The following is a 24718-nucleotide window of genomic DNA, read 5'->3' on the forward strand; positions in this document are numbered from 1 at the left end:
ACCCTAAATTTGTGTTTATGAGATGAGTTTTGGAGGGGAGAGAATGACAAAATAAGTTTCCAAATCATAATAACAGTATATTTGATGGCTCTTAAGTTTTATCTTTCATTTTCCTTCAAAATTTAATTCGCAAACAAACCAACCACAAGAATGGAACCTATCTCACAAATACATGTCATTTGCCTTATCTACTCACTTAATTATGTTGCAAATTAATTAACTATGTGAATGTTTGATGTGTAGATAAATGCTTCGTTAGATGGAATTGTTTGACGACTACGTGTTGAACATGACTAGAATAGAAATTTGAATGACAATATACAAAATTTTCAAACCCATGTAAAAATATATGAATAAATAATTTTACAAGCTAGAACAAGGTCCAAAGAATAATACAAAAAATTGAACACCATTCTTTGAAAGCAACATCATGTGTGACCACTACTCAAAAAGGTGTCAACCATTTGATTCACAGGGGCAGATAAAAACTTCATGCAAATTGGAGGGTTAATTTGCCGATAAGAAAGCATAGCAGCAGGAACATTCCATGAAGAATCACCACAAATGAGTCCAGATGCTAGTGCAGGAGCATAATCTTTACATTGATGCTTGTTCTTTCTGTCCCATAGATAGATAATCAAGTTCCCAATACACATGTCAATTACAAAGTGCCCACCAAGATAAAATGGTATGGCCAAACACATAGGATTTGGAACAAACCTATGTAGCCTATACTTGGTTTCATAATGTAACAACACATCATGTATTATATTAATAATCATTGCAGAGAAAAATAATATGATAGTTAGTTCTAGACAATGCTTAGGGAGAATAGAGAAACCCTTTGTTCCAAGAAGGGCCAACCCACGATAAATTTGGCCATAAGGTGCTGGGTATTTACCTTCAGGGTCACCAATAGTGGAATCTTTGTTCAAAAACATAAAGATCACAGGTGATATAACACAACCCATGGCTGTGCCTATAATTTGGCTGAAAAACATAGAGCGAGGTGATGCAAGTGTGAGATACCCACTTTTGAAATCTTGCATCAAATCAGAAGCTGTGGAAACAATGTTCATCATGACTCCACAAGATGCAAGACCAGCAACTATTCCTCCATCGGGTAGACCAACCCAAGCACTGAATATTAAAATGGAAACTTTTCCATAGCCAGATGCTAAAGACCAATCACTGAGGCCACATCCATAAGCATTGCAGAAAGCTAGAATTGGAGCAATGAGATAAGTTACCAGTATATGATACCATTTTAGTTGTGGAAATATATGAGACACAGTCATGATGGAAATAATTGCAAGGATTACATAACCAGTCCAAGCAACCCAAATTGGAATCTGATCTTTCAAGAAGTACTCCTTCCGAAGCTGATCATCATAATCCACTTTTGAGTCTTGATAATCAATTATAGTGGATGGTAGCTCATTTTTCTTGGAGTAGTTTAATCTAAGATTATAGACAACTTGTCCTAGCATGGAGATGCAATGGTAAAGACCATCACCAAGCATCAACCCAATAGCTCCAAACACCTGTTCATAAATTTTTATTTAAATCATCATTTTCTTGTAGACTAACATAATTTTTTTCTTAAGGGAAGAGGGAAAAGCACATGAGTTTGGATTTAAGTAGTCATATAACCAACTCAGCTGATTTTTTTATAGGATTTTTAAAACTCTAGGGTTTGTTATATTGAGCCTTGGGGTGAGGTTAAGGACCAAAAGTGAATATTTTATCTTAGGTAATGTTGTATATACATAAATAAAAAATTTGTTTTGATAATTTCCCAATATAACATATCTTTTTTTTGAATAAGCAAATATATTAAAAATAACATAAAGGGTAATAACTCATTACATGTTACAAGAAAGTTCAATATTGATCAATGTACCATTATAAAAAAGAGTAAGAATTATAAATAACATTTTTCGAAAATCAGAATCAAGATCTGAATCAAATTCATAAATTAACCAACTCTTATATTATATTTAATACTGCACAATTTAAAAAAAAAAAAGAGTAAACAAATTATTGTCAAAATAGATTTTGCTAGTGGAGGAAGGAATAGAATAATGTACCCTATATCCTTGGATGCCATATAGACTACTAGGAGATAAATCTGCACTATACCAGATGCCTTTCTTTTGCTCAATCCATGGCCACAAAATACCCCATGAGATTATTGCTCCAAGAAGCAAAGATATATTTACCATATAAGGAATCAACATTCCAACTCCAACATAGGTGCACGAGAAATCAAAGTAGAATCTGTGAAACCACATATTCATAACAAAATAGTTTTGGGGTCAATTAAGTGGATAAAAATGTTTGTTGAAAAAGGAGTTCAATAATCTTGAATATAGAAATTATTCTCCATTCCATTTTCCAAACAATTTTAAATAAAATAAGATGAAATGTGTATCTATATATATATATATAGATTAAAAAATGTATATGCATACCTATGTTTATAGGCTTGGAGGCCAAATATGGGAAAATTGCTGAATCCACAACCATCTGCTGCAGCGAAGAGCCATTGAAAACCAGCAAAAGAAAAGCTTCCACAAAAGCTTTTGAAGAGTAAAACAACTTGCTTCCTGAATATATAAGAATAATAGGATTAAATTTATACCAAACAAATTTAGAAATGTTATAATAATTTTAATTAATTAATGCTGATAAAAAATATTAATTAATAATTACTTTGCTAGCTTTGCTCCTTTTGGTGTGTGTAAGCTATTGATAAGAACAGCTGTGGCAGTTCCACTAGGATATGTTAGCTTGTACTTCAAAATCATTAACTGCAAAATGCCAATTTGAAAATTTACATTTAATAAACTATAATAAAATGTTTATGAAGGTTCAATTACCAAATTCAAGTTCCTTTTTACTAACCTTTCTTAGAGGCACAATAGAGAACAAGCCCACAAAGCTAACAACAAAGAGAAAACCAATTAACCAACCAGGGGAAGGTTGCTTTGTATTAATTGGTGTGTTCCCCTCACTGATTTGAGAAGCAACCGCTGGGCTCATTGCAATTAAATAACTACCAATGCCACCTATTCACAAGAAGCAAAGACCAAGTTTTATAAAACACAAAATTAATATGAATTTATATGCTGTATGAACAATTAATTATTAGCTCAATCTTTAAATATTTAGAATATGATCTAAACATACTTCAGACACATATACGTATGATAAATTATTTCTAGTTTTATATTAATATTTATTTTATTATCGATAAATGTTAATATGTTAGTATTTTATTATAGGTGAAATTCTCATTAATAACTTCATTCATTATGTTTCTTAAACTCTTTGCCCTAACTATTAGGAATTCAAATCCTCTATGCCAAATTGACCATATCTTACGACTCTAATTTTATAATAATATTAATCTCCACCTGCATGAAATTGGGGAGAAATGCAGAAAATATCAACAAGAATGATAAGTCAAATCTATATAAAAGTTCATTATTTGGACCCACTTCAACATATTTTAATTTTGTCATGTAAGTATTATCATTTGTAATATCGTTTTTTAATACAATAATAATTAAGGAAACAAAAGCTCACTATTGAATGTGATTCCAGAGGAGGCAATAACACAGGTTTGGATGACAATATTCTCTTGGCGAGTGAAGGGTTGTCTGAGAATGCCAAAATGGTTTAGCATTGTGGTGTAGGACTTTATGGCAGCAAAACCCATGAACCCTGCAGCTATATTAAGGGATGGCATTACTCCTGTGGTGAAGTTGAGATTACACACAATGAAGCTGAAAATGATGCTAAGGACAAAGCTTATGACCACTGCCCTTAATGTGATTTGTTTGTTCCATGGTGGTATACTTGTTTTTCTGAATGCCATTTCACCCTGATAAGAATCTTCATCTTCTTCTATATTTCTCATTGTATGCATATACTGCTATACCCAAAACTTGTTTTTTTGTGTTGCACCAATGTTCACTCTATATGTTTATCAAACAATGGTTTCAATATAAAGGTGGTGAAGTTTGTGTTGGGCGTTATTGAAAATAACAGAAAAACTGAAATGACGGTTATACATTTTTGTATGGTTTTGTAATTTGTAGTCTATTACTTTTCCAGAATTGGTTCTTACATGTAATGTGAGTTAAAAATTTATAAATGTTTATTTAAAATTAAGGGTGGAAATGTTTCTGAATAGGTTGTGAGTGAGATGGCTAAAAAAACTAGATGTGTAAATAAGGCAAAATTGGTTTAATTTTACACCTTGCGGCTCTAATTCTAGCCATGGTTTGACAGATATGATATATGTATGAAGAACTAAAATTGACCCTTGAAAAAAAGAATTTGAGACATACATAGTTCTAAAGAAATGAAGTAAACATTTAAAAAAAAATACATTTCTATTGAAATAGTCAAAATATAACTAATTATAAGAAGAATATAATATGAATGTATCATCACTATAAATATTTATAGATAATCAATATATTATTTATTATTTATTTGTATTACTTTTTTGAAGAATTAATAATTATTAAATATGAATGGTTGATAATACAATGACAACATATAAAACTTTTATAATGTCCCTACGGTATACTTTTTCTCTTATGAGAAATCTATCATTAAAAAATAAATGAGATTTTCTAAATACCAGTTGCACTTTAAATATTAAAGTGGACCAATTTAAAAGAATTATAAAACACATTCATTAACTAAAGTATAAAAAACTAACGTATCTATCATATTTAGTAATCTTGATCGATGAACTTTAATATGTAGAATGTAAAATATGCTTTAACTCGAGTAAGCGTAGAAGAGTGTAGTTTTATTCGATTTTAAAAGAAGATAAAAATAAACGCAACAAAATAATTTAGTTTGGTTCTGTTTATGTTTCTTCCATGTATTGTTAGGTTTGGGCTCCATTTCTATACGGAGAAAGATTCAGTTGAGCAAAACTCACTTGTCCCACTTAATCTAATGGATAGGGGTTAGATGAGGAAGCATAGAAATCAGTTTATGCAAAAAGAGACAATAGAAAAGTGAGAGAGGAGTTGAAAGAATCAACCCACAGGAACTCAGAGCAGCTACGGGAGATTTGCGACTGCATCTTCGTTCACTATTGGATCGGGATGAAATTTGGACAGAAGGTTCACAGCTTATAGTATTTCATTGTGAACGGTTGGATCCGTGACACGACGTCCGAGATGATAGAAAACGAGCCAAAACAATGGCTGTTTTTCTGGTTTTTTCTACAACTTTATGTTCTCATTTTCAAGTTTGTTGCTCTATTGTATGATGTATTGTTGAGCATATTTTATACTGTATTTTGAAGACACTCTTGTATTCCTATTTTGATCATAGTGGAGCTTGATTGACTAGCTTGTGCCCGTGGTTTTTACTTCTCACATTGAGAAGGTTTTCCACGTTAAAATTATGGTGTTCATTGTGTATTCTTATTATTGCATTATTTGTTATTGCTCCTCATAGATTCTAGCAAGTTGGAGAAATTACTATCTGATGCATATACTATGTTAGAGTTTTCATTGTTATTGTATTGAATTTCCCATCAGAGTGGCATTAGAGCTCTTTGGGGTTTGAGCTTATTTGGCTTGCTTGAATGATGGAGGCAAATACACATAGAATGGTATGTTTGAATGACACTAACCATCACTTTTCGAAAGGAAAAATGAAAGATTTATTATTTGTAAAGAATTTGCATATGCATGTGTTTGCTATTGAGAAGTCAGAGTCCAAGTCTGATGAGGATTTGAGTTTTTAACATCAACAAGTTTGTGGTTTCATTCGGCAATATGTAGAAGACAATGTCTACAATCACATTTCTAATGAGAAAATTGAATCCTTGTATGCTTCTAAATCAAGGAATAATAAATTATACTTGTTGAATTCTTTGATGAATTTGAGGTACAAGGAATGAGCTTCTATTTCAAACACTTGAATGATTTGCAAGGTGTCCTTGATCAATTATCAAGAATGGGTATCAAGTTTGATGATGAAGTGTTGGGACTATGACTACTAAATACTCTACCAGATTCTTAAGAAATATTTCGAGTTTCAATTACAAATTCTGCCCCTAATGGTATTGTCTCTTTGGAGAGTACAAAGGGAAGTATTCATAATGAGGAGATGAGAAGAAAGACACATGGTACTTCATCTCATTCCGAGGTGTTTGTTAATGAAAACAGAGGGAGAAGTCATATAAAGGAACTGAAAGGTGATAGAGAAAAGGGAAGAAGTACGTCCATGTCTAGATACAAGAATGTGGAGTGTCACCATTGTCATAAAGCAGGTCACATATAGAAGAATTGTTTTCAATGGAAAAAGGAGAACAAAGACAAGAAGGACAAGCAGAACGAGAAGAATCATAGTGATGATGATTGTGTTACTACTGTCACTTGTGATGATCTTATTATTCTTCATGACCGTGATTCTGTTAATCTTGTATCAGATGAGAGTATGTGGATAATTGATAGTGGAGCTACATTGTATGTTACACCAAGGAAGGATTTCTTCACATCTTACACTTCTAGTGATTTTGGAGTGTTGAAGATGGGTAATGATGGTGTGTCAAAGGTAGTTGGTATTGGTTATATTTGCTTGCATACCACCATGGGAGTGCAATTGTTGTTGAGAGGAGTTAAATATGCTCCAGATGTTCATTTCAATTTGATCTTTGTGCATATACTTGATGATGGTGGTTATGATAATCACTTTGGTTCTGGAAAATGGAAACTCACCAGAGGTAACTTGGTTGTGGCCAGAGGGGAGAAAGTTTCTAAACTGTATTAGACAAAAGCTTTGATTGCTAAAGAAAGTGTGAATGCCATGGATATGGAGGCTTCTTTGTGGCACTGCACACTTAGTCATATCAGTGAAAAAGGGTTGAATTGTTTAGCCAAAAAGATGTACTTTCAAGATTGAAAAGTGCAGAGTTGGAAAAATGTTCTCATTGCATGGCTGGTAAGCAGACTAGGGTATCCTTTAAGAAACATCCTCATTCAAGGAAGTTAGAGTTGCTTGAATTGGTGCATTATGATGTTAGTGGTCCATTGAAGGTAAAGTCATTTGGTGGTGCACTTTACTTTGTTACTTTTATTGATGATTGTTCAAGGAAGCTTTGGGTCTATGCTTTGAAGATAAAGGACTAAGTGCTTGAAAAGTTTAAACAATTGAATGTTTTGGTTGAGGGACATTCTGGCAAGAAGCTGAAATGCATTCGTACTGACAACAGTGATGAGTATTGTGGACTATTTGATATTTACTGCAAGCAGCAATGTATTAGACATGAAAAGACTCCTCCCAAGACTCCTCATCTTAATGGCTTAGCGTAGAGGATGAACAAAATGTTGGTTGAAAGAGTTAGGTGCATGCTTTCTGAAGCAAAATTACCTAAACATTTTTGGGGTGAAGCTTTGTACACGGTAGTGCATGTTATTAATCTTAGTCCTGCAGTTGCTCTGAATGTGGAGGTGCCAAACAAGATTTGGTTTGGCAAGAATGTCAAGTACATTTGCGAGTCTTCGGGCGCAAGACATTTATGCATGTTCCAAAGGATGAAATGTCCAAGTTAGATGCAAAGACAAAGCAGTGCATCTTTATTGGTTATGGTGAAGATGAATTTGGCTACAGGTTGTATGATCATGTTGAGAAAAAGTTGTCAGAAGCCATGATGTGAAGTTCATGGAAGATAAAATCATTGAAGATATTGATAAGATGAAGAAGACTACACTTGAGGAAGATAATAGATTGTCTGATATTGATCCATTTTGGATGTCTATACATGATTTTGATACAGTTGAGAATAACATTCAAAATGGTGAACAACATGATTATGTTGGTGATCAACAGCTTAGAGATGAATTAGATTTTCCCATTGATATTGGTGAATATGAACATGAGATGTCACAAGATGAGAATCTTGGTGATGTTCATGGACCACCTCAAGTTCAACTTCGGATGTCTAATAGGGAGAGAAAGCCATCTACTAGGTACCCTTCTGATGACTATGTTGTTGTGAGAGACAGAGAAGAACCTGAATATTATCATGAGGCCATGGAGAATGAAGAAAAGAAGTGGTTAGATGCAATGTAAGAGGAAATGAAGTCATTGCATGATAATCGCACTTTTGATTTGGTCAGATTGCCAAAAAGGAAAAAGGTTTTGGAAAACAAGTGGATTTACAGGATGCAGCAAGAAAGTAATTCTACATCTCCAAGATATAAAACCAGATTGGTGGTTAAAGGTTTTGAGACAGATAAAAGGTGTTGATTTCAGTGAGATTTTTTCTCCTATGGTGAAGATGTCATCCATTAGAATTGTATTGAGTTTAGCTACTACCCTTGATTTGGAAGTAGAACAAATGGATGTAAGAACTGCTTTCCTTCATGGTGATTTGAAGGAAGAGATTTATATGAAACAGCCTGATGGTTTTCTTGTTGAAGGGAAAGAAGACAATGTGCGTAGGTTGAGAAAGAGTCTATATGGTTTGAACGAGGCTCCACGATAATGATACAAGAAGTTTGAGTCTGTTATGTGTGAGCAAGGCTACAAGAAGACTATTTCTAATTATTGTGTCTTCATTAGAAAGTTTGATGATGGTGATTTCATCATCTTGTTATTGTATGTTGATGACATGCTTATTGTTGGGAAAATATTTCCATGATTGACAGGTTAAAGAAGCAATTAGGCAAGTCATTTGCCATGAAAGACATGGGAGCTACTAAGCAAATTCTTGGTATAAGAATCATGCGAGATATGCAAGAAAAGAAACTTTGGCTATCACAAGAACACTATATTAAGAGAGTGTTACAAAAGTTGCAGATGGAAAATGCTAAAGCGATAAACACTCCTTTTGCTACTCATTTAAGTTATTTTGTACATATTTTGTTAATCATTTACATATATGATAGAAAAATTAGAAAATTCAATGATACTTTGAGTTAAAGAGATATCATTATTATATACATATAATCGACTAGACACATACAAACATGAGGAATAGGGAACCATGAGACAAGTCAGATTGAGTTATGTTTGTCCCATCACCTAACCTTAAATACTGATCGGATCTGATTTTTGAATTAAAACCTGATCTTAAACATGATAAAACTCAATCATATTTAGGATCGATCATGATTGAGGCAAATTAGGTAAATGAGTAAGTATGATTCGACTCAGTACTAAATTGTATTAGCTTTTGGTATGAGAAAGTAACAAGATTTAACCTTACAAAATATAGTAGAGTAGGATAAATGTTGTATTTTATGTTTGTAGCTATAGAACATAACATATGGTTTTCTCGAATGATTGTAATTGTATATTATAAATTCAATTTATAATACAAAGGGTGAAGATGAAAAAAACAACATGAGTTGACAACAATAAACTAAAAGGCACGTAAAGTACCACATCAATAAATATTAAATATTAACTTGAAAACAGTAAAAGTTGAAGCATAAAATGACAGTGTGCAATATTCTAAGATCTGATAGAATACATAAGAAACAAGAAAGAGGAAGAAGATAATGTCTCTATGTATTTTAAATGATAAAACAAATCTGTTACTAAAGATGCAAGTTGCTCTTATATACAATTAACATAACAAAATTAGAATAAACTGAAACAGAAAAAACTAACTGCGCTAACTAACTTTCCTAAAATAAAACTTCATAATATACTGAATATCATTGAGGATTATGAACTTCAAGTTAATTGGGCTTGGAGGATAATGGATTGGGCTTTAATATGGTTGTTGACAAAAATGTAATCAAATTTGAGGGCTAAGATGAAGAGAAAAAAAGAGAGAAAAAAAAATTAAATTAAGAAAAACCAAAACTATACTTTTTCCTTAACTATATAATTTTAAGGTTGATAATCATCATAACAGAAGCTCAAAGAATAGGACACCATGTACTCCAATAGATTCCATCCCAAATGAAAGGTGAAAGTGACACGTAAATCACCAGAAACAAACTTAACCTCATCATCTTCCTTCTTCTCCTTCTCCACTCACTCAAAATGTCCGCTCTCGGAATTCAAGCTTCCGCGTGCGCCATGTCCACCACCGTCAACCACCTTCTTCTCCGGTCCAACGCCGTCGTTTCAACCAACACCTTCATTTCCCGACCACTCAGAACTAAGAAACTTCCCACTCTCAGGGTTTCAATGTCTTCTACTCCTCCTTCCCAACCATTTGAAATCATCGTCAAATCTTCCATTACCACTCCCAACAAGCTCGGAGACTGTAAAAAACAAAACTTTACTCTTTTAATTGTTACTAATTTAATGTTGAAGAGAAATATGTATATGGGTTATGGTATATGATGCTATTCTGGGGTATGTTTGGTTAGGACTTAGGAGTGAAGATGGATAATGTATCTAGACTTACATTGTTTCCACATGCATTGTATCTAGAATTTTTCACTTTCCCATTTTCACTAATACAAGAAAAAATAGAGATGAGTAAAATGCTTATTCGGCATTATTGGTCAATTTGGTTTACAAGATTGAAATGTAAATTCGTTCTCTGACTTTGCATCTCATCAGTCAATTTGGTCTGTGTGAGAACCTTATAACATTTATGGTCAGGAACCAAATTGATTAACAGTGTGTGTGAGGAACAAAATTTATGTTTTTGTAATCTTAGAACCATTCTGCGCGATGTAAATTCGAGGGACCAAGTTGGTGTTGTAGTCTAATAGAAATAATCTCTCAATGGAATTGCTGGTCTTACAGTGATGAACTCACTGGTAGAAGTCTCACTAAGGAGAGTAGACTAGATGAATGGTAGTTCGATAGCTGAAGATGAAGGGAGGCCTAGAAAAACTATATATGAAATTTGAGAAAGATTTTGCTCTAAATGATTTGTGTATAGGCATGATTTCCAATAAAAACATTATGTTTTATGACATTGTTTGGAAATGCTTGGTTTTTGTTGTGCAATTATGATCGGCCATGGACTGGTGTAGTAGAAGAAAATGACAATGGCCTTTCGATGTATTTCACTATTTTTGCTTAAATTGTAAGATGTAGGTACTGGCAATGACAATGGCCTTTATCTATTTGTCTGTCTTTTTAGGCCCCTTTTGCCAAAGGGTATTGCTGACACTGGAGGAAAAACATCTTCCTTATGACCCCAAGTTTGTAGATTTGGCCAACAAGCCAGAATGGTGATCTTCTGGTCCATTTATTGGAGTTACTATTTTCATTAAACTGAATTACTTTTAAACGGCAACATTAGTAGTCCTTTTCTTATCACTTGTTTTGCTGGTTTAGGTTCCTTCAAATCAATGCTGAGGGTAAAGTTCCTGTGATTAAGATTGATGACAAATGGGTTCCAGATTCAGATTTCATCACGCAAACTCTGGAAGAGAAGTACCCCAGCCCACCATTGGGAATCCCACCTGAAAAGGCAACAGTGTATGAGTTTTCTTTTGGATTTCCTCATCATTTGAAGATTCATTGATGCTATAGATGTAGTTGTTATGCTTGACGGAAAATGTCTGGGATGTGATGCAATTACACAAGCTTAAAGATAGTTTCTTTGTTCCTCTGCAGCTTTTTATTCTTTAATGTTTTGATAATATATTAAATGCTTTCCATTTATATAATGCATGTTTTATTTTTATGTAGTGGGTCAAAAATCTTTTCCACATTTGTTGGATTTCTCAAGAGCAAAGATCCCAATGATGCAACAGAACAAGCATTACTAAGTGAACTGAGCTCTTTCAATGACTACCTCAAGGAAAATGTATGACTTTCTGATTTTTGTTTGAATCTTGATTAGGCTGTTGATTTGGACCAAAACATTTTTTAGCGTTAGAGGAAATGCATTGGAATTTTTTTAACACGTACCAATATCTGCACATGAATTGTTGTTCCCTTTCTGAACCTAAATTTGTACTTCCAGACTCGGTAAGGTTTAAGCCTAATGAAGTGTGAATTGTCCCAAGCTAATACCCATGTAAATTCATGAATTTCTTTGTAATAAAATATCTCCTTCAGTCCTACCCTAATTTTATATGGCCTTTCTTTCCCCCATCTCTTCTGTATTTGTGCCTTTTCTGTGCACATTTCTTGGTTTAGTATGGGAGCTTACATATCTATTCTGCTATTCATGCATGCATATATGTCTATTTTATCTTTACTATTGCAACATGCATCAGTGGTGCCTTTTATGCTCCATTTACACAATACAACATTTTAAATAAGAATCCCATGTCAATTGAATAGAGTTGTTTATCCGATTGAGTCAATGAATAAATGCATGTTATATTGTGGACTACTTAATATAAATAAGTGGGATTTAGTCACTTGTAAAACTGTTCTATAATTGGATAAGAGTTATGTTGTAAAGTGTAAACAAAGAATTTAAGTGTTTTAATTATTTTTCTTCAATAGGTTATTTATTCAGCAAGACAAAGTGTTTTAATTATTTTTCTTGAATAGGTTATTTATTCTATAGGAACTAGGTTAGGTTTAAAACTAATAAAATCAGCGATTCGTGATTGATAATAAGTATTTATTTTGAAATTAATTATGCTGCATATATTAATCATAAATGCAAGTATGCTTATTAGAGTGTAGTTCAGATGGGTATGGTCTTTCATGCAGGATTTTTGTACTTCAGTTCTCAAATACTTATTTGAGGTGCTGTCTCACTGCTGTGAGCAGAACCTGCAAATTTTGGGGTTTCTTTGTTTCTAGGAAAATTTGAATCAAGAATCTAATGTTTATGTTTGGATTAATTTCCTTTTTTATAAAAGGGGTTTCTTCGAAAGCAAAGTCGTTCATTGATTCTTTGATTTACATCATTTAGGGACTTATTGCCCATAATTGTTGAGCAAATATAGAGCCTGCTGCCCTGAATTTAAACCTCCTAAACTAGGCACCCTTGCCTGATCCCAGCCTAGTAGGTGGAGATATAAGCTAATATCTTTTTCACTGTCAGTGGAAAACTCTACTTGGCATTTCTAAGCTTTTATGTTTAAGAATCTGGAAACAAAATGCAAGAAAATGCAGGAAAGGGATGGAGAAATGGTTGAAAGCCGAGAAACTTGCCTAGCAAGTAAGCTCAGAAAAGAGAAAATATCATAGAATAGATGATCTGAAAGAGGATTCAATTAAGGAATAATGCTTTCAAATCATCGATTAGTAGCTGTGAGTTTAGTATTTATACATGGTCTAAATGCTAATAGGTAACTATCTCTAAATATAACCGTGGTTAATTAACTACCATTCTGAAAATCTGACTAAGAAGCTAACTAACTGTAGGCTGTAGCTAACTGATAATACACACTGCCATTGTGCTTAAAACAGTTGGTACTAAATACAGTTTCTGTGCCAAACGAAACTCATGCTGTAATAAGGTGACCATAGGCAGTCAATATCTTTGAGGCTTCCTACATTTTTTATATTTAATTTGATGATCTTTTTCTACTTTTAGGGTCCTTTTGTCAATGGGAAAGACATATCTGCTGCAGACCTATCACTTGGACCAAAGTTATACCATTTGGAGATTGCTTTGGGGCATTTTAAGAAATGGACAGTACCTGATTCACTTTCATTTTTGAAGTCTTACACCAAGGTATGTCAAAATGAACCTCCCTTATCTACATATAAGTTTCTTGTACTTTAGGAAGGCATTTCCCAAATCTAGAATTGTGTGCATGCTACTTCTATTAAACTCTAATTTGCTGACAGTTTTCTTGAAACAATATTTGGTTAAATTTGTGGAAATTGTGTCCATAAGATAATCCTACATTGTTCATGTTGATAAAAACATTAGGGAAATGAGTGATTATCAGCAAGAAGAAAAATCTCAATTTGGAATTTCTCCAAAGCTCAAATATTTTCACAAATGAAAATGCTCTAACATCTGGGTACCTAAAATTTCTTGTACATGAATGTTTACCAGTACCAATAAGATGTTGGTCTAGTGGTGTAAGGCCCCGTTAGATCCCCAGAAAGACCAAGGTCAAAGATTTGATTCTTGTGAGCGACACTTGTTGGGAGGGGCAACCACACATTCCGAAAGGGATTAATTTTTTACTTATAGGGTGAGAGAATACCATTCGTAGTAAGAACAACAACCCAAAAAAAATGTTTGCCAGCTGTAAAAGTTAAAATATTGACACAATGTTGTAACTTGTAAGTCAATTTAGAATGTGGTGCTGTAAGAACAACAACCAAAGCCTTTTCCCTATTGGTGAAGTTAGCTACCTCTAGGGGCATTAGAAGTTAATTGAGTTAGTTAATTGCATAGCTGATAATTTATTAGAAGTTTTTGTTTAACTTATTGTTTACTATATAGAATATAGCTAATAATACTGAACATACAGGATATATTCTCGAGGGAATCATTCATTAAAACACGTGCACAACCACAGGATGTTATTGCAGGCTGGCGTCCAAAAGTGGAGGGCTGATATTTGTCCTATAATTTCCATCAACAATTCTAGCCTGATTGTGATTCCGTGTTGATACTGAACTCTCCTGTACTTGGAATGTGAAATTGATATTATTATAGCCCTGGTATACTATTTTAATGTGGGGCATGTTTGGTGGGGAGGCCAGAAAAAACTGTATGTAGATGATAATAATTACTTTCTTTATTTTCCATAAGCTAGTGATGAAGTGTCTATAAGAGATAATGGTGGAAATAGGCCAGGCCAGGTTAGGCTTTGTCTTAAACAGGTCCAGCCTATATAGCATATAGGAGCCTGGGCCTGGCCTGTTAGCCTGTTTAAAAAAAAATTAAAGTCTGAGCCTGACCTGTTTAAAAGTCTGGTCTGGCCTGTTAGCATGTTTAAAGATCTATTATACTATATGGTCATGAAATAGACTACTATGTCTACATTTAAATTGGCTTATAGGCCTACTTTTAGTTATGTCCATCAAATTCTAATAATTAAATTACATTTTTGTATACATTTTTATATCAATATTACATATATAATAATATTATTTATATTAAAATAGTATAAATTCAACATTCATTTATAGTATAACTAAATAGGCCGGTCTGTTAGGCTTAATAGGCATTTTAGGTGGCCTAAAGACTGACCTGTTAAGCTAAATAGGCTTTTTAGAAAGCCTGAGCCTGGCCTGTTAATGAAAAAAGTCTGGTCTGACCTAGCCTGTTATAGGCCAGGTAATAGACCTGATAGGCTGTCTGGCATGTTTCCACCCTTAATAAGAGGTAAATATGAGAATGCTAAGACGCTATTAATTGAAGTAGCACTAACTTAAAACATCCATCTTATAATAAACTAGTTACTAGTGAAACCATGCAAGGTATGTGTTGAAACTTCATTTGCAAAGAAGTAACATGACATGATGAACTATGCAAATATTCTTGACCTCAACGGCGTTAGTTTTGGATAACAACTCGAAAAAAGATTAAAAAAAGTTCAAATGAGAATTGTAAAATTTGGAATAGGAATGTCCAAATCTCCTTCTGAAACTACTTGTCTCATATTCAAGTTTTAGAAAATAGACCATCATATTATGATTTGAATTGTTTCGATGTGTATTACTGTTCCACATTCTTTATAATTTATAATTTTTTAATAATTAGGTATTAGTATTTAATAAGTTTTACAATTGAATCAATAATATTTTAAATAATGATATACTACTCCATGTCATTTTTATAAGAATTTTAGAAAAATATTTTTATGTAACCACATCCAAATTGTATACTGCACCGACTATTATTTTAAAAAAATAATCATATTTAAACTCCATAAAATGATTAATTAAGTGATAAGAGTAAAATAATGAGTCTAATAATTGTAAGGATGATTATTGAGAAAACTTTGAAAAATGTTAATAAACTTAATGCTAATAATTATATTTACTAAGTTCCCTAATCAACATGAATTTTCTTAAAGAATCTTATATAAGGAGGAGGTAATGATATAAATCAATAGGCTGATAATATTTAATTAAAAAATATATAATCTTAGTTCCATGATTTTATTACATATAAGCTTTCAAATTCATATAATGTATCTATTAGTTTGTTACCCAATTTTATCTCTAATCTTATTGAGTCAATAAAAGTTGATCTAGACAGTAATGAATCATCTCATTCCATAAGGACATGAGTTTGAATTTCATTGCATATATGAAGATATGCATAGTGTATAATATAATTATCTTTATAAGTAGTGATATAGCTGAGGCATGATTTAGCCCTAATGAACCTTGGAGGTCAACTCACATAAAACCCAAAAACATCTCAAACATTATCAAGTCTAAATTAAATTAATCTCATATGCACCTAATTTGGGGTACTCTAAAATGTTAACCAAACCAAGATGATACATTTTTTATTTAGTTTCCCAACTTTATACATATTATCAAATTCCCATCCGAAATACTAAAAATGTAGTTTATATTTATAATATCTTTTAATCTTATTTAATATTCTCCAACTATATAGCATTATCTATTTATGTCACCATTTTGTTATTCTGTATTCAGAAAAATGTAATATTTATATATTATCAAAGTAAAGATTTATAGTCAGAATGAATATTATCTACTAATCATTTGTATTTTTTTTGTTCAGGAGTCGATAATAATTAAATTTATATGGTAGATGATATAATAAAAATAAATACATCTTTTTACGCAAAAATAAAAAAATAGTTTTCGTTCCAAACTTCCCAAAAGTCTTATTCTCATCAATGATAATAGATGAAAGAACCTCTTCCCTTTTAATCTAAATTGTGATGATCTCTTTAACACCACCCTAATTGTGATGTAGTAAACAACAAGTACCCAAACCAAATAGCACCCAATCCTCTCAAATCTCAATTGAAACTAACCAAACCAAACAAGTTCCTGTTAACCACACCACACCACACCACACCAGACCCTCCTTAGCCATGGACTCAACCTCTCCCTTAGTCCCTCTACCTCCCAATTCCAAACCCAAGCTTCCCATCAAACGCAAAACCCTCCACTCCTCGAACAACAATCCCACTCTCTCTCCCAACCCAAACCCAAACCCTAACCCCAATACCAATACTAATAATCATAATTCTTCATCCCCTTTCAAATTCCATCGAATCTGGACCGAACCGGACGAGATCCGGTTCCTACAAGGGCTATTAGACTCTGCATCACAAGGCCTTGTCTTTCCTAAACACTTGGACATCTTCTACCATCGCTTCTCTACTGCCACGTGTCACCCCTACACCAAATCACAGCTCTCCGAGAAGCTCCGCCGCTTGCGCAATAAGTTTCGCGCCGTCTCCTCCCGCATCCTCGGCGGCCTTGACATTGCCGCGCTCTCACCGCACAATCGAGCAATGTACGATCTCTCCAGGAAGCTCTGGAGCGCTGAGTTCGCTTCGGTTTCGCCATTTGTCGAGGTCAAATCGAGCCATGGAAAGGGAATTGGTGACAGTGGCAGGGTCAGGGTTGAAGAAGATGATGGCAGAATTCGGGTTGATCGTGAAAACCCTAATCAGAGTGAGCGTTGTGATGGTGGGGGAAATGAGAAGGTGAGTAGTGGTTTTGGTGGCGGGAAAATTGATGGGGTAGCGTCAAAAATTGTGCTTGATGTGTTTGATGAGTGTGTGGAAGATGCTAAGAAGGATGTTTCTTTGTGGCATGGGGTTCTCTGTGGTGATATGAATTTTCGGAGGCGGTGGCAGGAGCAACGATCGTTGGAGTTGGATGTGTTTGTTAAGCGTTTGAGGTTGGTAATTGAGGACTCTCTTAATCAGCATTCAGCATTTCAGCTAATGTGTTAATATACAAAAAGTGCGGCTATGTGCACAAGACTCTTAGGTAGTGGGATCTGATGAGTTACGTAGCCTTATCTTGACAAGCAAAAGAACTGTTTCCAGGTTTTGAAGTAACCTTGAGGTCACAAGGGGGCAAGAGATATGTTAATATACAATGTAAGTAATATTGGTGCATAATTTCCGAGCTGCATTAATTTTTATTGATAGAATTTGAAATATATGTTTACTTTAATTTGTTCTCTTCATAGCGATGCATACTGAGGTTTTAGTAGCAGGAGTTTTTCATGCATGAGCAATGCCTATAACAGCCAATTGCACTTGATTGATGCAGTGTAGTAGGGCCTATGTATTATATTGCAGCAAAGCAAGTGCCTAAAGGTTTCTTATTTCTTAGAGTGATGCTGTACTTAAAGTAGAGTTTGACAATTTCCCAAAAAAAAACTGTTTTATTTTTTACAATGTTATAAAATTATATGTACAACTGTTATTTTTATTTATAAAGTTCAAATTTGTCTTGAATTTGAGAATAGATGCTTAATTATTGCTAATTTAACATGCTTAGACAGCAGTTTGCTAATACATATGCTTGTTAGTTTTCGCTCTGTATTACAAAGAAGTCTGAGATTCACTAATGCATCAAGAAAACTTTCAATAATGCATTGGGGAATAGCCTATGGATTTATTAGAATCAATCCCTTATTTTCTCATTGATGGTTGAGATCTTTCATTTTTTTCCTTTGAAGTGTGTTCTTCACTCTGGAAGAGCCAATCCAAAGGTTTTGTGACTTTATCATGCCTTGTTCGTTTTTCAAAGCCAGAATCAGAGAATTTCTGATGATCTAAGCGAAGTTAATGCTTGCACAGCATGGCTATATTGAAATGTATTGGTTATCAATCCAATTTACATTCTTTCAAATGGAGGATAATTTGAATAGCGTTTAATTTTAGATTTGTCATTTTTACTACGTTATACAATAGAGCTCGTCTGATATGTTGCAAATAGATTTCCTTTCCAAAAATGGAATGAATCTTCTTAGTTTTCTTTAACTCCTCATTAGTCATACCTTCGTTGACTTTGACACAGTATCAATTACGGCTGTAAACAAGCCAAACTGGAGCTCGGTTTGGTTTAGTTCGATAAGGATTTGTTTGGTTGGATTCGAGTTCAAAACAAGTTATGTTTCCAACTCGATTTTGGCTCAATTGAAGTTCACGAGTTGTTCAATTAGACTTGTTAGCTCGAAGTGACTTAGTTCTTTTAAGAGTTTGTAATATGTTTAGTTCAACTCATCAACCCAATTAATTCAATTTGTGAAGTTGAATAATAATTATATATTTAATATATAAATATTTTCTACCTGCAGCTCTCATGTAAAATCTAGGTCTTACAACCATACATGGATAATTAGGATTAAAAGTTAGTTATTGAACCTATGATTATTTCTTTTAATCTTGAACATACATGGATAGTTATGATTAAAAGTTAGTCGTTGAGCGTATGATTACTTCTTTTAATCTTGATCGTTTAAATAAGGTTCAATGACCCATATTATATAAGGGTGTCAAAATTCGGTTTGGTTCTGTTTTTTGTGCATTTTAGTGATCGAACTGATAAAAAACATATGGTTTGGTTTCGCTTAATTAACCGCAAATTTAACTATAAGAACCGAACTGAACAGTTTTTGAATGGTTCGGGTCGGTTCCACGGTTTTTCCGTTTACTTTTTTATAAAAAATCTTGCATCAATTGAAAAATCAAAATGTATTTTTATCCATAAAAGGATAAACATTACTACTATTATTATAAAAAATTATGAATCATATATAACAATACAATTCATGATTAATAACATATATCTATTAGTAAAATATATAATAGTTATATTTATAACCTTACATTTCATAATTAGTAACACATATAACAATACAAGTATAACAATATATGATATCTGTTAGTTTCAAACTCAATATCACAAAAGTTGAAAAATATGTTCCAAATCATAAGACACTAGGAAACAATTTAGTAACTAATAACATATATAATACTAACTTAATAATAATTTAGTAACATATATAACACTACAATTCACACCAAAATTGATAATTTAAGCTAGAAAATTGGTTGAAGAATTTAAACAATAATAAAACATTATTCCCCAATCCCTAGTATATATTTCTTTAATATGTGGTTCGTTTCCAAGAGTTCCTAAATTTCTAAAACCATAAACCGAACCGAACATAAACGGTTCCTTAAAAAAGTAACTGAACCGAACCGTGAAACCGAACCATATTTTGCGGTTTGGTTCGGTTCGGTTTTACCGGTTTCACGGTTTAAATCGGAACCGCTTACACCCGTAATATTATATGTTCTCATTTCTCACAATAATAATTGTTCTCATCTGAATTACTTCCTATATAGATATATGTACATATATCTTTACATACATAACATATATACATATATATAATTGAATCAGCTCATGAACCTAACAAATCGAATTGTACTTGGTTCAAGTTCGGCTTATTTGTTTAATGAGTTTAATTTTTAGCTTAAGTTCGACTCGATTGATTCATGAATCAAATTTATCAAGCTAAATAATGAGTTGAATTGCAAATAAATGTCAAGTTGATTTGGCTCATTATTAGTCCTAGTATCGATCATTAGTTACATATGTTTTGAACAAAGCTGAGTTGTTTCACAAATGTGTAGACAATAGAGGAACAATGTTAGATTTCACTTTTAAGCAGCAACATTCTATTACTTTGACTTCATAACTCTACTTTCTATGATCTCATTGACGAGTATTGCAGTATTCTCAAATGGTTGTGGTTTTAAGGTATATGATAGGAACCACAATGAATTCTGGATTTTTAAGTAATAACTATTAAGCTAAGGAAATTGAAAACAACAGAATTTTTTTAATGAATATACTTCCTATTATTACAGTTGCGGCTCCATTCTCTAAATAGTAGCAAGTAGAATTAGGTTACATAGTTAATGGGCTTCCAAGTAATGGGCCCGAAATAAACAAGGAAAATTATCACGGAATATCATAACATAAAGGAAATTATATTAAGAGAACTTAAACTAATTATAATCCTTCATCCAACTGGGTTGTTTCTTCAGGCCTCATTGTGTGGGCCAGACCACTTGGGTTTGCATCATTTCCCATTTCTCTAAGAGGGACCTTGTCCTCAAGGTCAATGAATCTAGCTGGAAAATGGGGTGGGGGCATTTCCTTTAATGTTGGATGGTTGGGAGAATTTTTAGTCGTTTGAGCATTAATAGGCACCGTGTGGGAAACATGTAACCACACTGTTTAAAGCATTGTTAAATGCCAAAATGTTAATGAAATGTGTATGATTTTGGGACACTTTGTATGGATTTATGATGTAATTACATACAATTCCAATAATTTAGCAATCTTGTATTGTTTAGGAATTTAAGTAATTGTTGTCGTTTGCAGGTTAAGAAATGATGAAAAAAAGAGGAAAAAAGAGAAGAATATGTTTCTGAATAGCACTAGCCTCGCCCAAGCGAGGTAATGGTCGCTCAAGCCATAATTTAGAGGACAATCACCAAAAAACACGGGTACCCCTCGCCCAAGTGAGGGAGCCTCGCTCATGCGCTATTTCAAGACAAAAAACCTCATACTTACTGTTTCTCCCTCGCCCAAGCGAGGGAGCCTCTCCCGGGTGAGGTGTTCAGGCGTGGAAATGCAACTTCTCTCGCTCAAGCGAGAGATATGTCGCTCAAGCGATAAGATTTTCTAATGCTGAAATTTACTCTCTCGCTCGAGCGAGAATCTCTAGCGCGAGCAAGAGACCAGAAGTCTGGAACAAATATAGGCGGTTACGAAAAGCAGAGGGGGTTATCCAACCATTTTCCAAGCCTTTTCACACGATTTTAGAGAAAGAAACACTAGGGGGAGGGAGAAGTCGTGGGAACGACTTTAGATCCAGAATTTATTGTATTTCTCATGATCAGAGTGTTGTAATGGCAAGGATGAGTGGCTAGTTCTTCGTTGTTGGGATTTGAAATGTAATCTTCTTACCTTGTACTCTTTGATTAAATTCTAATGTAATTGTTATTTGATTTTGGGAAGTTTATCCCGTTCTTATGCATGACTTTAATTAGCTACTGAATTCTTGTTCTTCGGTTAAGTTTAATTGGAAAGTTAATTTTGACACCTGATTTGGATTATCTTCCTTCATACACCATTATTTCAGGAATGGATAATGATGTATGAATTGCTTTTACATTGTTCTTAATGCTAGTTAATCAGTCAATTAGCCAAGGAATTAGTAATCGAGTGATTATCTAATGATTTTACACTTAAGGAATTGATGTAAATGAATTGCCGAAAATGTGTATCAGAATCAGTAACTTTGCAAGTTGCTTGGAATTGAATCTACAGATATAAAAAGGAAAAGATGATGAATTTCGATCCCAACTCTTTTAAATTCGTAGTTAGCTTTTTATTTTAATTTAACCTGGTTACAAAACCATTATCAATTTATCAAACAAATTCGTGTAAATAGATACTCAATTAATTCTTGTAGGAATTAGTGTAAATCTACTCTGCTCCCTGAGGACGATATCCCGATACTTTACCGGATTTTATTACTTGTACGATATGGTGCACTTGTCGTGTCATAAATCACTAACAAGTTTTTGGCGCCGCTACTGGGGAGCAATGTGCGATTTATATTAGTTTCTGAAGATAGTTCATTGAATAGTTGTAATTTTTTTTTTGCAAGTAGTTTTCGTTTTTATTACACTTTGTGCTAACCCTTGTTGTAGTCTTCTCATTTATGCTCTTGAGAGGAAAGATTACTGAAGATCAATTGCAGTTTAATCCTGAGATTGAGTGATCAGCCAAGAGCAACATGAAGAAAGCAAAAGACAAGAAGAAGCAGGGTACTCAGGAGGCACAGTCTAGTTCTCAACAGACAACAATCTCAGAACCTCAATCTAAAACAATGGAGAATGCAAATGCTGCAACTGGAAATAATGAGAGACCTAATCCTCCAAGAAGGACATTAGGTGATTATGCAATGTATCAAGGTCTGAGACACTACTCAAGCTTTGTTATTCCACACACAGAGCGAACAGTAGAAGTTAAGCCAGCATATCTGAATCTGGTTAGTGCACACCAATTCTCTAGGAAGGGTTATGAAGATCATTATGCACATCTAGACAATTTTTATGAATTGGTGGCAACAATGAGTTATACTGATGTTGAAAGGCAAACTGCATACATGATGTTGTTCCCATTCTCTCTGTTGGGCGAAGCTAAGGAGTGGCTAAAATCACATCCAACTCATAGCTTGACTAGTTGGAGTGACTTGGAGTCAAAGTTTTTGACAAGTTTCTTCCCACCAGCTCGATATTTGCATGCGAAGTTTGAGATATCAACTTTCAGGCAAGGTGCAGATGAATCATTTTATGAAGCTTGGGAGCGTTTTCATATGTTGTTGAGAAAATGCCCCAACCATGGTTTTGAAGATATAGACCAGCTTAACATATTCTGCAATGGATTGAAGCCTGAGACAAAAATGATTTTAGATGCAGCAGTAGGTGGAACAATGATGGTTGTGGATGTTGAACAAGCTACAAGGATCATAATTGCCTTATCTTCAATAGATAGGCAAGCACAACACAATCGGAGGTCAGTACAAAAAAGAGGAGCGCTTGATTTGAATACATCAGATGTTATCTTAGAACAAAACAAGATTTTGACTCAACAAATTGAAGCACTTACAAAGCAAATGTCCAAATTTGTGTGGTAAAGATTGGGTATGGAGAGGAGATCTGTGTTGGTATGGAGAAGGAAGACATTTGTGGTGGTCGTTTTGTGGGGGATTGGGGTTTAAGGTTGGAGATTTTAGAGGAAGAAGGTGGATCTGGTGGTTGGGGTGGTAAGGTAGAAATTCCTACTAATTTTTTAGTTATAGAGCATAATGAATCAGTAATTACCTCATAGCGAGAATCTTGTTGTTCCTTGTGTTCTTGTAGTTTATCTGCAAATAGTTGCAGCAAGGTCTCATCCACTTCCTTGTTGGAAGGTTTTGGAGGGATAATTGAAGAATGAAAGTATCAAATGATAGGAACCACAGTGAATTCTAGATTTTTAAGTGATAACTCTCAAGCTAAGGAAATTGAAAACAAGAGAAAAAGATTAGTGAATATACTTCCTATCATTGCAGCTACTGTTCTAGTCTTTAAATAGTAACAAGCAGAATTAGGTTACATAGCTAATGGGCTTCCAAGTAATGGGCCCGAAATAGACAAGGGAAATTACCACAAATATCATAACATAAAGAAAATTATATTAAGAGAATTTAAACTAATTATAATCCTTCATCCAACTCGGTTGTTTCTTCATACGGTTGGGCCTCATTGTGTGGGTCAGACCACTTGGGTTTGCATGAGTATGCTTCCAAGATTGTTGGGTATTGGTGCTCACCAAAGTTCTTTGATAGATATTAAAGATGACAAATGAAAATTCAAAAGAAGTCCATGGTTGAATAGAGAGAACTTGTGTAGTCGGTGGAAAATGAGTTTTGCAACCACCACCACACACAACGAAACAAACACCATCACTACCAACAAAAAATGTGATTTCTCATTCCCAATAATTGAATTTCCCTTTCTCATTATTATCACAACAGTTTTTTGTTGTTATGCATTACCTATACTAACATTCTAGAGAAAGGATATTAAAATCAGCTCCATCATTCTATCATTTACCTTATATAGTGTGTGTTGTGTTCATATAATTAGGTACATCATTCTATCATTTACCTTATATATGAACTCATTAAACTCAATATATTCATTATATATCTTCATGTCAAATACTAATGTAGAAAGGTATTTCGTGCTACTCACAATATACATTCTGAACATTGAATAAGCTTTCAACTACT

At 33.6% G+C, this 24718-nt stretch overlaps 3 protein-coding genes across 3 annotated transcripts; 2 read left to right on the plus strand and 1 right to left on the minus strand.

Moving 5' to 3' along the window:
* On the minus strand, positions 409-3925 carry LOC109344545 (probable metal-nicotianamine transporter YSL7). Its single transcript, XM_019583308.1, has 6 exons — positions 3592-3925; positions 2908-3071; positions 2716-2813; positions 2475-2609; positions 2091-2280; positions 409-1544 (listed from the first exon to the last, which is right to left on the minus strand). Exons 1-6 carry the CDS (start codon positions 3923-3925, stop codon positions 429-431), a joined length of 2037 nt encoding a protein of 678 aa, XP_019438853.1. The 3' UTR covers positions 409-428.
* Positions 9932-14643, plus strand: LOC109345126 (glutathione S-transferase DHAR3, chloroplastic-like). Its single transcript, XM_019583938.1, has 6 exons — positions 9932-10267; positions 11102-11192; positions 11299-11442; positions 11656-11773; positions 13469-13609; positions 14364-14643. The coding sequence occupies exons 1-6, from the start codon at positions 10042-10044 to the stop codon at positions 14448-14450; spliced, it is 807 nt and encodes a 268-aa protein (XP_019439483.1). The 5' UTR covers positions 9932-10041; the 3' UTR covers positions 14451-14643.
* On the plus strand, positions 16777-18285 carry LOC109345125 (probable transcription factor At5g28040). Its single transcript, XM_019583937.1, has 2 exons — positions 16777-17942; positions 18035-18285. Exon 1 carries the CDS (start codon positions 16920-16922, stop codon positions 17790-17792), a length of 873 nt encoding a protein of 290 aa, XP_019439482.1. The 5' UTR covers positions 16777-16919; the 3' UTR covers positions 17793-17942; positions 18035-18285.

This window comes from Lupinus angustifolius, chromosome LG04 (genome assembly GCF_001865875.1).
Source record: "Lupinus angustifolius cultivar Tanjil chromosome LG04, LupAngTanjil_v1.0, whole genome shotgun sequence".
Classification (NCBI taxonomy): Eukaryota; Viridiplantae; Streptophyta; class Magnoliopsida; order Fabales; family Fabaceae; genus Lupinus; species Lupinus angustifolius.